General features: G+C 41.6%; 1 protein-coding gene across 13 annotated transcripts in view; it reads left to right on the top strand.

The window, feature by feature from the left end:
• Window positions 1-13,101, top strand: part of DOCK3 (dedicator of cytokinesis 3) — a 139,937-nt gene that overhangs the window by 11,189 nt on the left and 115,647 nt on the right. For all 13 annotated transcript variants that reach the window (XM_083603191.1, XM_083603197.1, XM_083603196.1 and 10 more), the window contains exons 2-3: window positions 6,966-7,049; window positions 11,475-11,515. In XM_083603191.1, coding sequence (XP_083459317.1) covers window positions 6,966-7,049; window positions 11,475-11,515 — 125 coding nt within the window. The remainder of the gene's footprint in view (window positions 1-6,965; window positions 7,050-11,474; window positions 11,516-13,101) is intronic.

Below are 13,101 nucleotides of genomic sequence, written 5' to 3'. Positions count from 1 at the left end.
TCGGAACATCCCACTGATTTTCATAAGTGTTGGCTCCCATGTAAGTGGGTATAGGATTGTTGCATTCAGCTTGCAATTTAAAGCACACATTGAAGCTTAGGGTGAACATGAGCCTCAGGATCTCTTTCCTCATTACTGTGTTCACTTTCAAACTCAGACCAAACTAAGACCAGTCTTTTAGCTTGGCAGACTGGATGCTGTGCCAAATTCAGACCTGAGGCTGGCCTTACCTATTACAAGCATAATATGTAGCTAAAATGGTTTAAACAGCCATGTGGATGTAGGAAACCCACATTCAGCACCTCTATACAAGAAGGGAAGAAGAGGCTGCTGTATCAGACCTATGACCTATCTAATACAGCAGGCTTCCTCAACCTTGGCCCTCCAGATGCTTTTGGCCTACAACTCCCATGATCCCTAGCTAGCAGGACCAGTAGTCAGGGATGGTGGGAATTGTAGTCTCAAAACATTTGGAGGGCCAAGGTTGGGGAAGCCTGTAAAAAGCATCCTGTTCTCACAGTGGCCAACCAGATGCCCAAGGGAAGCACATAAGCAGGATCTGATCAGACCAGAGGCCTGTTTAGCTCAGACTAGAGGGGCGTAAACTCAGTCATAGAGCATCTGCTTTGCATGAAGAAGGCCACAAGCTCAATCCTGGCATCTTCAGGTAGTTCTCTAAGAGAGACTCCTGTCTGAAACCCTGGAGACCTGCAGCCAGTCATTGTAGATTGTAGATTGACTAATGATTTGTTTCGGTATAAGGCAGCTTCCTATAGTTCTATCCCTGTGCATTCTGTTTCCTAGAGTGGCCAAACATATACCTTTAAGAGGACAGCAAGGCAGACATGAGCACAAAAGCACACTCCGACTTGTGCTTCTCATCAATTTAGTGGCATACTGACTGTGATACTAGAGGTTACATAGGCATTGTGACTAGTAGCTATTGATAGCCTCATCTTCCACCTATCTGTCTGGGATTCAGAGTTTTAAATTCAAAATCCTCAAGGCTGAGAACAAAAATAATACAGTTGAATATAAACCACCAAACTTCCAAAAGGTACAGTAAACAGAGTCTAAATGGTAGTCAGTAAAACCAAACATGTGACAGTTACAAAACCTATTTTAAAAGAGCCTTGTGCAGTCTTTTGCAGGCACCCTCTCTGTAGTGCCTAAAGAATGATGGAACCATCAATGAGTTTTTTAAATGTGGAAGTCACACGGTGGCTGCTTCCAAACAATACACCTGTACCAGTGAGACCCTGGCATGCTAGCAATGACATTTTGGTGGCGTTGACATTTTGTTCTCAATATCTGAAGCTGGGCTTAGCAAGTGAAACAAGTCAAAGGTGTTTATTTTTAGCATGACCAAAATTGAAAGGCCATTTGGCCTATGCACATGTTAAAAGGGGTTTGTACAGATGGTGTAGAGTCTAGAGAGACTTAGATACAGATACAGTGAGACGATATCAAGGACAAGACAAGATTCATGTTGCAATGAAAAACAGGGTTTTGAACTACAGAGGAGTTGTACTAAATATGTGCATGGAGTGAAGGTGCAACACAGCATTGCCAAGAATCTGGTCTATGGCTCATCTAAAGTTGTTAAATAATATGAAATACAGTGGTACCTCGTGTTACGTACTTAATCCATTCCGGAGGTCTGTTCGTAACAGGAAACTGCTGAGGCACACTTTCTCTAATGGCGCCTCCTGCTGCCGCGCACCACTGGAGCGCAACTTCCACTCGCATCCCAGGGCAAAAGTTGCAAGAAGGGGCATCTACTTCCGGGTTAGCAGAATGCATAACCTGCAGCATTCGTAAGGGGGACGGTACGTAACACAAGGTACCACTGTAGGGGTATTAAGATCTGTGGATTTTCCTGGTTAAATATGGATACCAATGTCTGTGATAATTCATCACTCTCTGATCCCCGTATCAAGCCCCATATCAGGGCTATACTTCTCTATAATGCTTCATCTCAAGGCAGATAGTGTTCATTGTTTCCTTCTTTACATAGAAAAGCAACCTTCATCTCAGTAGCATTAATTCTACTAAATTTAGATGTGGCTAACATACCTAATAAATCACGGTAGTCCAATACATGGCCCTCAAGGCATGTCCTTTTGTGGACCTCCAGAGTGCATTCTGGGAAGGTGTCCTGTTGATCTCAGAGGAAAGTGCCAAAGTGCCTTGGCAAGCCTCGCGGAGGGGGAGGGCGGGCCGAAGCAGCCTGTCTAGGTTGGGGTGGTAGTGCATGTGTGATGTCACACATGCACAACCGCCACTCCACCCAAATGATCTGTGTCTAGTAAGCCTGGGTGGATGAGCCCTGAGTAAAGAAACAGCAGTTTAGGACAAAGAGAGACATGGAGTAGAGGGAGGGAGTTTTGAGTTAAATGTTAGAAGCAGCTTGGATGCAAGATGTTTGTCTCGGGATCTGATGTGAGGTAGCATAACTGCCACCAGGTAAGAAGCACGTAGGCATAATGCTAAGTGTTGCTAGGTTTCTTAAGATGCCACCATTCTTTTCTTTGTTTTGGCTCATATGTTTGATAAAGGTTCATGGGTTCTGTTTTAAGTAAATGTAAATGTAGGCTTTTGTTTACAACAACAATAATAATTTTATTATTTATACCCCACCCATCTGGCTAGGTTTCCCCAGCCACTCTACAAATCCTGAAAGAGAAGGCTTCTTACTCTTTTTCTTGCTCTGTTCTTATTTAGTGTGAAACTTAAAATACCTTGCTATTGCTCATTCCAAAGCAAATGCAGTTCATTGACCATACTGCAGGTTAGAAGGGGCTGTGACTGGGAGAAAATGGCATATTACAGCACTTCAGGGTAACTCACACTGAATACAAGTCAGTCTCTGAGTTGTTTTCCAAAAATTCTGCAGTGCTAAACCATGGCTGGAAGAAAGCATATCTAGCTGGCTAGAGCCATGAACAGGAACATTCCAACAGAAATTGCAGAGCCCTTAAAGGGGGAAATAGCCAACTCATGGAAGTCTGCTTCCTGGAAACCAGAGCCAAGTAGTTCAAAGTATTTTGGCCCTAGGGAACAGGTCACTTTCACTTTCCCAACCTTAAACGTTGCTGTTGCAAATTGAAACATGTTTAAAAATTATGGCTGTGGTATGCAACAATTTCTTAATCTGCACCATGTATACTTACGTACAAGGAATATGCTGGCCTTTTCCTACCATGTGCTATTTTTGTATGCAGTTGTAAAGTGTTCTCTTAATTTGTGTGTAGAAGAGGGCCCCCAAGGAAGGGGATGTAGGCTTGTTGAACCTGAACACAACAAGCTAATGGATTACTTAGAAATGTGGTGCCAGGGCTCCAAATTCAGGTTGATTTTTGGAGGATGGAGATCAAGGAATATTTGATCTGTAATCTCAGTTTTGTGGTGTTGCTTTGAATTTCAGTGGAGACACAACATTTATAGTCCTTTTTTTTCTAAAATAAGCAGGATTCTGTCAATAATGTAATAAAATAAAATCCTGATGCTAATATTGATGGGTATGATTGTATTGGAGCACATGGAGTCGTGTATGATTTGATCTTTTGGATGGTTGCATCTGTTAAGAGATTCTAATGCAGCTGATGGGAGCTTTTGCCTTGGAGCATAGGTCTGTTTCTTATGGCTGAATAAACCCATCATTATTTCACTTTCTGTGGGCTCTAGGTATTTTATACCAGAAAGAAATTATGTGATTGTAAAAAACTATTAGAACACAGATGTAACTGCTTTAAATTATTTGGATTGAAGTGCTACAAACTTAAACGTTTATAAAATGAATGCCAATTTTATAGTAAATGATAAAACGTTAACATGGTGTGATTCCACCTTCCCCCCTCCAAATGCTTAATTGAGATTTTCCATAGGAGCAATCTTGAGGACTAGGCTGAAGTCCTGTGTACCAAAATAACTTGAGTTGTATCTGTCAGGGAACTGCCATCGGAACTAGAGGAGGAGGCGAGGCCCCACAACGATGCTGGAGAGGGGCCAAGCAGGGAGAGAGGCAGGTCTCCGGTTGGGGAAGAAAATCAGCGCAACACCAGGGATAGAGGGGGGCCAATGGGGGAAGCAGAGAGCAGGCTCCGGGACTCTTCACTGGACACCAGCAGGGAGAGCACAGGTCCTCCGCTACCCACGCCCTCCCTGCGCAGAAGACTTCCGCGCAGGGAGAGTAGGAGGAGACTGGGCGTCAAACAACTTTTATGTTGGAAAAGGTTTAAGAAACGCCCACTGACGGATTCTGCCAGCGACTGAACAGCCACGGAGTGGATGGCTGTCCAGCGAGAAATGGTTTAACCAGCCAACCTAGCCCAGAGCGGCGGCAACTTACGCACAAGCAACCCCTAAAGCCATTACAGTATCCTATAAATAGCTTCTGTTGTTTCCTATAAGTCTGGAAGGAAGACAGAGAACAGTCACTATTATCACAATTCTATGAAATAATAGTGCAAAACAGTTTATGATGCCAGCTTTCCATTCTGGTTCCCTTCCTGTTTTCTGGTATTTTGGAAGTTGGGAGAATGGCAAGGGTTGGTTGAAGGCAACCGGAGCAGGATGGCTGAGGTTAAGAAGCTGGAACAAGGCCTTGAGTTTATGGAGCAGGGGACATTCATACCTTGAATTTTGGTTTGGTTTACAAGGTTACTCCTAAATAGTTGTGGACTATAGTCATGGGCTGCATTTGAATGTAACACTTAAACCATTGAGTAGTGCTACGTGCATGAACCTTGGGCTTCTTCCTCCCCTCCTTTTCCTACAGCATGGTTGTGGGAAGAAGATCTGAAACATTATTCTGTTTTCAACTAATCACAGTTAGTCCTTTTGTCCCATATCAGGACAAAATGTGGTTTTATTCTGACTTCTTTGGACAAACATAGACATGTTTTTAATCATGTTTATGTGGTTTTATTATATATATTTTACTTTATTTCTAAATCACTTTGGGACTTCTTTGTGGCTAGTGACGTACAAATTTTAATAAACCTGAACGGTAATTAACAGCAACCACAGTTTGTTCTGCTTTGATAAAACAAGCTGTGGTTAGTTGAAATGAAAGCAGATGCTTCAGAACTACTCTTTTGCAGCCACAGCAGAGTTGGAGGGGAAAGCCCATGAGCCTGTTTTTCATTCATGTACTGCCAAGCTATAGTTGAGTGTTACGTTTGAATGCAGTCATTATCTTCTTAACTTCACAGTAATCTTATGAATGGAGGCATGGCAGAGCTGACTTTTGAATTTAGAAGTCGGAAGTCCATTGTTGTGTTTAGTGGACTGGTTGTACAGACACACAAATGCACATACCTGGAGGCCTTCCAATGATTTCTAGTGGGGCTAGTGCTTTTTATCTTTCTCATATCTTGCTCTGCAGCTAGAGATGAGCCACAGTGAATTAGTCACGTTTGCTGATGTTACCAAATTGTTTAGAGTGGTTAAAATAAAAAGGGGATTGGCTGAATGGGAATTAAAATGGCAAATGAAGTCCAACGTAAGCAGGTGTAAATTTAACGCACAGTGAAGCAGAAAAAACCCTAACTTCATATACATGAATAGGGTCTGAACTGTCAGTGACTAACCAGGAAAGAGATCTCAGGGTCATGGTGAATAACAATGAAAATGCAGACCTATAATGCAGCAGCTGTGGGAAAAAAGTATATTCCATGTTGGAGATCATTAGGAAAAGGATTAAATGTAAAACTGCCAATATCATAATTGCTTTCTGATCTGTGGTGTCAGTACACTTTGAATCATGTTCTGGACTCAGCACCTCAAAAAAGATATTGCAGAGCTGGAAAAGGTTCAGAAAAGGACAATAATAACAATCAAGTGTGCAGAACAATTCTTCTGTATGGAAAAGTTACAGTATTTGAGGCTTTTTAGTTCAGAAAAATAGTGAAAGGGGAATGTTAGAAAAAGGTTGAGTATAGGGACATGGTAGATGTGTATGAATTTAGGCATGGTGCGAAGAAAGCAGATAGGGTGGTTTCCCCCCCTTTTCATAATACTAGAACCCATGGACACCTAATGAAGCTAAATGTTGGAAGCCCCAGGACAGGCAAAATGAAGTATTTATTCCCATAGTGCATATTGAAATTTGCAGCCATAAAATATAGTAATAGCCACCAATGTGGGTAGTTTTGAAAAAAGATTAGACAAATTCATAGAGGATAATGCTATCAATAGCTACTAGTCATGAAGTATATATTACCTCCAGGATCGGAGGAAGTATGCTTCTGAATACTAGTTGCTGGAGATTATGAGAGTGCTGTTCAATTCATGTCATTCTTGTGGGATTGACATTAGCATCTAGTTGACTGCACTGATAACAATATTGTGGCCGGATGAGCCTTTGGTCTGCTTTAGCATGGCTTTTCTTAACTTCTTAGTAAGGTCTGATTTAGATGATCCTCCAAAGTACTGGTTTACAATTCAGCTTTATGCAAACCATAGTTTGCTGGTTTCAACATTGTAGCAAACTATGGTTAGCAGTAAATGGAAAACCAAAAGCAAAACTGAAGGGAGTTCATATCTGTGGCTCATCTGCACCACCACTAAGCCCATGAATCAGGGTTTAAAGGTATTTAGTTTAGTAATGCAAACCAAGAGACAGTTGCTGGATTTTGCATATACAATAACACATTGTTCCTTTTTAAATGCTTGATTTTGATAAAGAATACAGTATACACCAAATTTGAATTTTAGCAAAATTTATATGCCTATATTGTTGAATTAGATTATTATTTTGTGAGTCTTAAAATTAGTTGTGTCCACTAAAAAAAATGCATGTGGTTGTAATGAAGGTGGGATATTATTCATAACTAATATCTTGGCACAAAGGCATTCCTAATCTTGAGATAAATGGAATTTAAACAGGAATGTAGTTGCTATTTTTATGTAGCACTATGTAATGCTACTCAGCCTCTGACCTTTTTCTATTTCCTCCCCAGTTATATGCAGCTTTCGAGGGCCTGTCCCACAAGGCTTGGTTCTGGAACTGGGAGAAACTGTCCAGATCCTGGAAAAATGTGAAGGTGAGTAAGATGTACTAAAAGTAATTTGGTTATAATGTAGTACCTATCAAACTCTTTGAATTCACTCACATATGAACTTAATTCACCTTTCTTAAACTCCCAACCTAGAGGTACCTGTGAGCATGCCTGGATCTTGTGTATAAGGACATGCATACAGCAAACATCTGTGTAGTGAAATATAACATTTGGAATTGTATGCCCATCTATTAGGCATACTTACATAATATAAGACTGCAAAAAAAAAAAAAAAAAGCAGCAGCACTCCTCCCACATGTATTTGCTTGATCCACTTTCTGGGGGCAAGGGAAAATGGAGAGCTATGGCTGCTCCTGAAGCAGCCAGAATTTAGCTTATTTTTACTTTATATGAGAGTTTCCTGCCTCAGCTATTGCATTCAAATGGTTATACTGATGTGATGAATCTAATGCCACATGTTTCTGTGCCACATTATCCTCCAACATCTTTAGAGCCTTTCCTTTCTCTGAAGAGACCCCCTTTGTACAACCCCTAGTGTATAATACGTCTTCTCTCTTGCTGAATCTATTCTACTTGACTGAATGGAGAAAGCTGTAAGCTGCACTGCAGCGAAGCCCTTCTCTCTTTCATTCAGCTGTTCCCCTCCTCCATGCAGCCAAATGGAGAAGAAAAAAGGCAAGATAAGAAAGGGGCAATGCATGAAGTAGTGTTGTAGTGTTTCTGCTTTTTGGCTAGTAGTTCAACCAGAGAGGTGGGTGCTTCATTTGTATTGCACATTCAGATACAGGAGAATCTGTTTTGCCTTTTGCTGTGTTCCTTTGCATCCTCCTGAGCACCTAATCTGCTGATTATACAGAATAAAGCAAACTCCAGCTTCTGTAGCTCCTTGTTTTCCAACAGGTAGGAAAAATCCAACTCTTTTGTGTCCTGTTGGAGATCTACAGACAGACACAGAGAGAGAGAGAGAGAGAGAGACAGACTGACTGACAGAGAAGGATAAACCCCACAGTTTGAGAACCTATATTTCAATGACTCATTTGGGAACCATGATTATTCAAATGCTTACTAAAACCTACTCTGACCCACTTTCTAGTATAATGGCTGGAGCATTATTGGTTGTAATCCAGTCAGAAAGGGGGTCACCATGTTTATTAACCATCTGTCTACAAATATTTGAACCCTGGCCTCATTATCTTGTGGTAACAGTGTCTAGCAAGAACCTTGATCAAACTGACTTCAGAAATATATCTAAATTGGTTAGTGAATTATGTTAGATATGTCCATACTGCTATTGCTTTCAGTAACAACTTTCCATATGTTATTGAAAATAGTCTAATGACACATGATGTTTGCAATAAGCAAAACATGTCTATATTTTCCCCTCCATGCCCTATATATTGAGCTTTTAGTATATTTTGTGGCAAACATTGCAAGCTTTTAGTATCTTAAATGGTGAACTTTTCAAAACAACATAAGATGGCAGTGCACATCCTATGTGCACTTATTCGGCATTGAATCAATCCCCTGAGAGTAAACATGGATAGGATTGCACAGTTTTCTTTTTAGTGCATTATTAAATTGGTTGCTAAACTCCTAGAAAAAGGAGCTTAAGGTATACTTGGATAAATCTTCCATTTATCTTTTTAGGTAAATATGCATTTTTGTGAATATATGGATATATGGAGCAAACCACATGAATTTCTGTTTTGAGTTAAAAGGGTTGTGTTTTAGCTAGTCAGAATTCCACTTTTCAATTACTTATTAACTGTCAAGAGAGTTTCACAATCAATTTGTATAAATTAGTCATTTTTATTTCTTTAGATACATGTAACCCTTAGACTACCAAAGGCCTGGTTCATAAACTATGAAGGATTTTTGTTGCTTGTGTAATTGTCATCTAGAAAACCTAAGAAGCAATTTTGACTGGGTGATTTGCCATGCTACTCACATATCAGGAGTGAATAATGTTCAATTCAACAAAATAAATAAAAGAGAGCCACATTTGAATAGTAAAGAACAAAGCCCTTGATGTCCTAGAGTCTCCTATTTTTCATGCAGGTGGATATCTGCAGCAAACCAGCTGGCAACTTGGTACACTGAGTGCACTTACCCACTCAGTAATGGGTTAGCCGCTCTGGAACGTGTGCAGCCTGGAGTTATAAAGGAGCTTTCAGGCTTGCTATTTTATGGCAAAGAGACACTTCTACCTGAGCTATCCTGCTCCTGTTACCTTCTCCTTCCTGGTCATTTGCCCAGATTCTGTTGCTGGCTCTTGAGAAATAGATTGGTTGTCAGCTTCTTGAGTCTTGCCTGAAGAGTGATCTGCTTCTCAATCCAAAAATCTATCTAGTCTTCTCTTGTCAATATTTCTCTGATTTCAGTCGGCAACCCTGAAGAAGCCCTGAGACTATTTAAAACAGAGATGGGGAGCTGATTATTTACAGGCTGGCGCCAGCCTGTAAAACCTTTAAACTCCTCAGAGGCCCTGCCTCATTCCCACTCCAGCAGCATTCAACACCTACAGCCTTTTGTGTGCAGCATCACTACTCCACCTTTGCCCCTCTGCTTTGCTTTCAGAAGTGCTCTGCATTCTGTACATCGCCTGGGTACTCTCAACAGCACTTGAGCATCCTCAGAAGCACTTTAGCATTTTTGAACCACATGGCATTCTCTGAAGAGCTTGTGCACTTTCCAAAGGACTCTGGTCATCTCTCCTTTTGCCAAGATGATCACCCTTCTGAAGCTCAATTTAATATCAGAAATTGATAGTGTGAACTGTTGGGGGCTGTGGAGGAAGTGGTGGCAAGATAGCAGTGCAAAAATCTGGATGAAGAGATTTAAACTGCATTGTTTTCATTGCCGTGAGAGGGGAAGTGAAGTGGGGAACTCCACTCCAACGCTTTCAGAGATGAGAGGGAAGTTGGCTTTTTGGATAGTTTTTTTGTTTGTTTGTTATACAACATGGGATGTCCTTTTGAATAATTGCAGAGAATCCAAGTATCAAGTAGAAGGAGAAATGAAAATGACTTTCTTTTAGTTGGGCAGGTGGTAGAGTTTGTAAGCTGTCAGTCGTCTGCAAAGGCAAAATGAATTTGGGGGGAGGGACTTTCTGTGACTGATCAGCAACGTCACTTCCATTTGGTCCCGCAGGTTGGTTTAGCTATTGAAGGTACCTTAGACTTCTGTCAGGCGGATCCTTCTCTAGAAAGCTGAGAGATATTCCAGACTACCCAATTAAAGTTTTTCACCCAAGATTGCAAATAATTCTTCCTCTTTTAAGCCTCTTTTTTGTATTCTTCTCCCTCCAGAGATGGTTTGTGTGCATTATAGTACTTCTTCTTCTAAATGCCCACTACTCAGACTTCTCCTGGCAGCAGTGCTGTTGTGTACAATGTGAAAGAGTAGGTGGGGAAGGACTTTAAGACTTTTATTCATGAAGAAGAGAAGGGATTGAGCCTACTACTTGAAATGACAGGTTAAAATTCTTCTGTTCAAGCAGATCTAATGGTTAGTTTTTTGCAGACATATATTGCTGGTTCCCTGTTTCCCAGAGAGCCATAGCTGTGCACAGTGAGTAGGATGAGGAGGTTTTGACCTTCAACACTGTGGTGGTTTTACCTTCCTCTTAATAATATTTTCGTGGTGTGTTTGGTTTTATTTTGCTATGATATTGGCTTTCTGGCTGGTACTGGAAACAACAAGCATGATGCATACTTTGGGAAAGTGAGGGAGGCTTTCTGCTATTCACTGAGGATCCATTTAAGGGCTCTTGGGGTGGTGCTTTGTAAGGAGAATGTATGGTTCAGTGGTTTACATGCAAAAAGCTCTGATGTCTCCAGGTAGGATTGGGATTCCTGACTGAAACTCCTGGAAAGTTGCTGTCAGTCAGCAGAAAATGTTCAGCTAGATGGACCAGTGGTCTGACTCAATATATGGCAGTTTCCTGTGTTGCTTGGGTTCTGTTGATTTTGGGGGCTGACATGCCCCTGATACACCCAAATTTATGATGGTTACCTATGGTATCTGTCCATCTAGTCCCATCAGAGGAAAAGGTGGAGTAAAAATAATTGATGATGATGATGTAGTGATAGACCTCACCACCCTCCCACCAATATTTTCCAACATACTGTCTGGATGGTTTCATCAAACCGTAGTCTGATACCTGGATCCTCCTATGCCTGCCAAGCTCTGTAAGCTAAAACCAATAGGTTGGGTCAACTTAAACCCAAGAGTTTTAGTTGGTTCTCTAAAAATGTAAGAAAAGAAAAGAGAAGAAAAGAAAAGAAAAGAAAAGGAGGAGTCCAAATATCTTACTAGAGACACTGTCAGAATAAGTTGTGTACTGCCTTGGAATGGTAAGTGAGTAACAGTTTTGAGTTCTTAATTGCTCTATGTATTTATTTTTAGCTTCAGAAAGAATTTAATCTGGCATATTTTGTTGTATTTCAGGATGGTACAGAGGAGTTTCAATAAAGAAACCTAATGTGAAGGTGAGTCTAGATTCTGTTTTAACAAATCCAATATAAATAAACATTTATAAAGTTACTGTAACATATTATTGATTGATTGATGGATTTTACTACCATGCCTGCCCACACAAACCTATGTTGCCAGAGCCTAAAAAAAGGAAAGCTCTGGTAGAGTAGGGAGGGCATTTAAAGAACCTTCAGGATTGCCGCCCTCCAATCAGCAGGAGATGGGGCAGATTTAAATTTGAGTTCTCTTCTGGGACAGAGCTCCCAGACTGGCCTTGTTCCTGGATTAGAAAGAATTATCCGTTCTTGCTTCCCCAGAGCCCTACACACAGTGCTTGTGCTTTTATTTCCTATTTCTTATCTTTATTCCTCTGATCTTCTCTCCAACTGCCCTCTAGAGGATTGAGGGTTTACAAGCACAGGTGAGGTGGAGGTAATTTTGGTCAGCTTTCCCAGCCTCCACATGGCTGAGTAGGGAGGAAAAGGAGAGAGGACCCCAGCCTCAGCTTGGCTTCTGCTACATGAGACTTTGGGGAAAATCATTTTGCATCCCCACCCACACAACTATACTTTGAGGGCTGAACAGTACTGGGGCCCCTATTTTCCCACAAGCAAGCAGTTTACTGCTCCATCTTTTCCTTTGCTGGCCTTTTCCTTAAGACCTTGCCCCCACTGAGGAATTGTGAGGCATGAGAGGGCCTTTGAGCTTTGTGTGCGCTACAGTGTTCATCTTTCCTGCACCAGTCCAGCTCTTCCTACCTTCTCCACAGGGCTGGGTTAAGAGGAGTGAGGCAGAATGTGCACTTGCAGGCCATGTGGAGCAGATACTGCATCATACCAACACCCAAGGTTTTCTTGCTGCCATTTGCTTTTTCCTTCTGTCCTGGCAAATAGAGGAAGGGTGCTTTAGCTGTCCTTTGCTTTATTCTTTGTTCTGAGCAGGCGGTAGGATGTCGAGGGAAGAGATAATATCGGAGGAGTTGTCAAGAGGAAGATTCCACACCCATCAGGGCTGGAGACACCAGGAGAGTATTGGGCATCATGTTGCAGTAGAGCTTCCATTTCTCCCTGCAGGAAGCAACGTCAGATTTAGGGCTTTGTGGGTGTCCAAGGAGTGCAAAACTGAGAAGATCCATAATTAAGAAGATCCATTTGGGGGCACCAAATTTTGTCCTCACTCAGGGCATCATATTACCAAAGATTACCGAAATCTGCCCCTGCAGGAAGTAATAAATGGGAGGAAAGGCACTCAACCACTCCAGGGGCTGGTCTCCAGAGGAAGTACAGGTTCCTCAGCTCAGCTTTGGCCTCAGATAGTGTAGATAACTCTTATTCCAGTTCCAGCTGTTGCAGACACAAGAACACTTGGAAGTCTCCTAAGGAGCTGCTTCCTTGGATTTCTGATGAGTTGGCTAAAATGGGAACCTGTATTCAGGTTATTCCTCCTTCCTCTGGTTTGGGAGTGGGGCATTCTAGGGGTCTTGGTTCCTCCCTAGTCTGCCTCCTTGGTTAGGTCCATCGCCTGTGAGACTTCCCACATGGAGAAGGGAGAGCTCTCAGAAGAGAAAGGGGAACAACCTAAACAAAAGAAAGAACTTTTG

Source organism: Podarcis filfolensis (genome assembly GCF_964270895.1).
Source record: "Podarcis filfolensis genome assembly, chromosome: 2".
Classification (NCBI taxonomy): Eukaryota; Metazoa; Chordata; class Lepidosauria; order Squamata; family Lacertidae; genus Podarcis; species Podarcis filfolensis.
The sequence above is the reverse complement of the archived record's forward strand: the minus strand, read 5'-3'. Positions and strand labels throughout refer to the sequence as shown.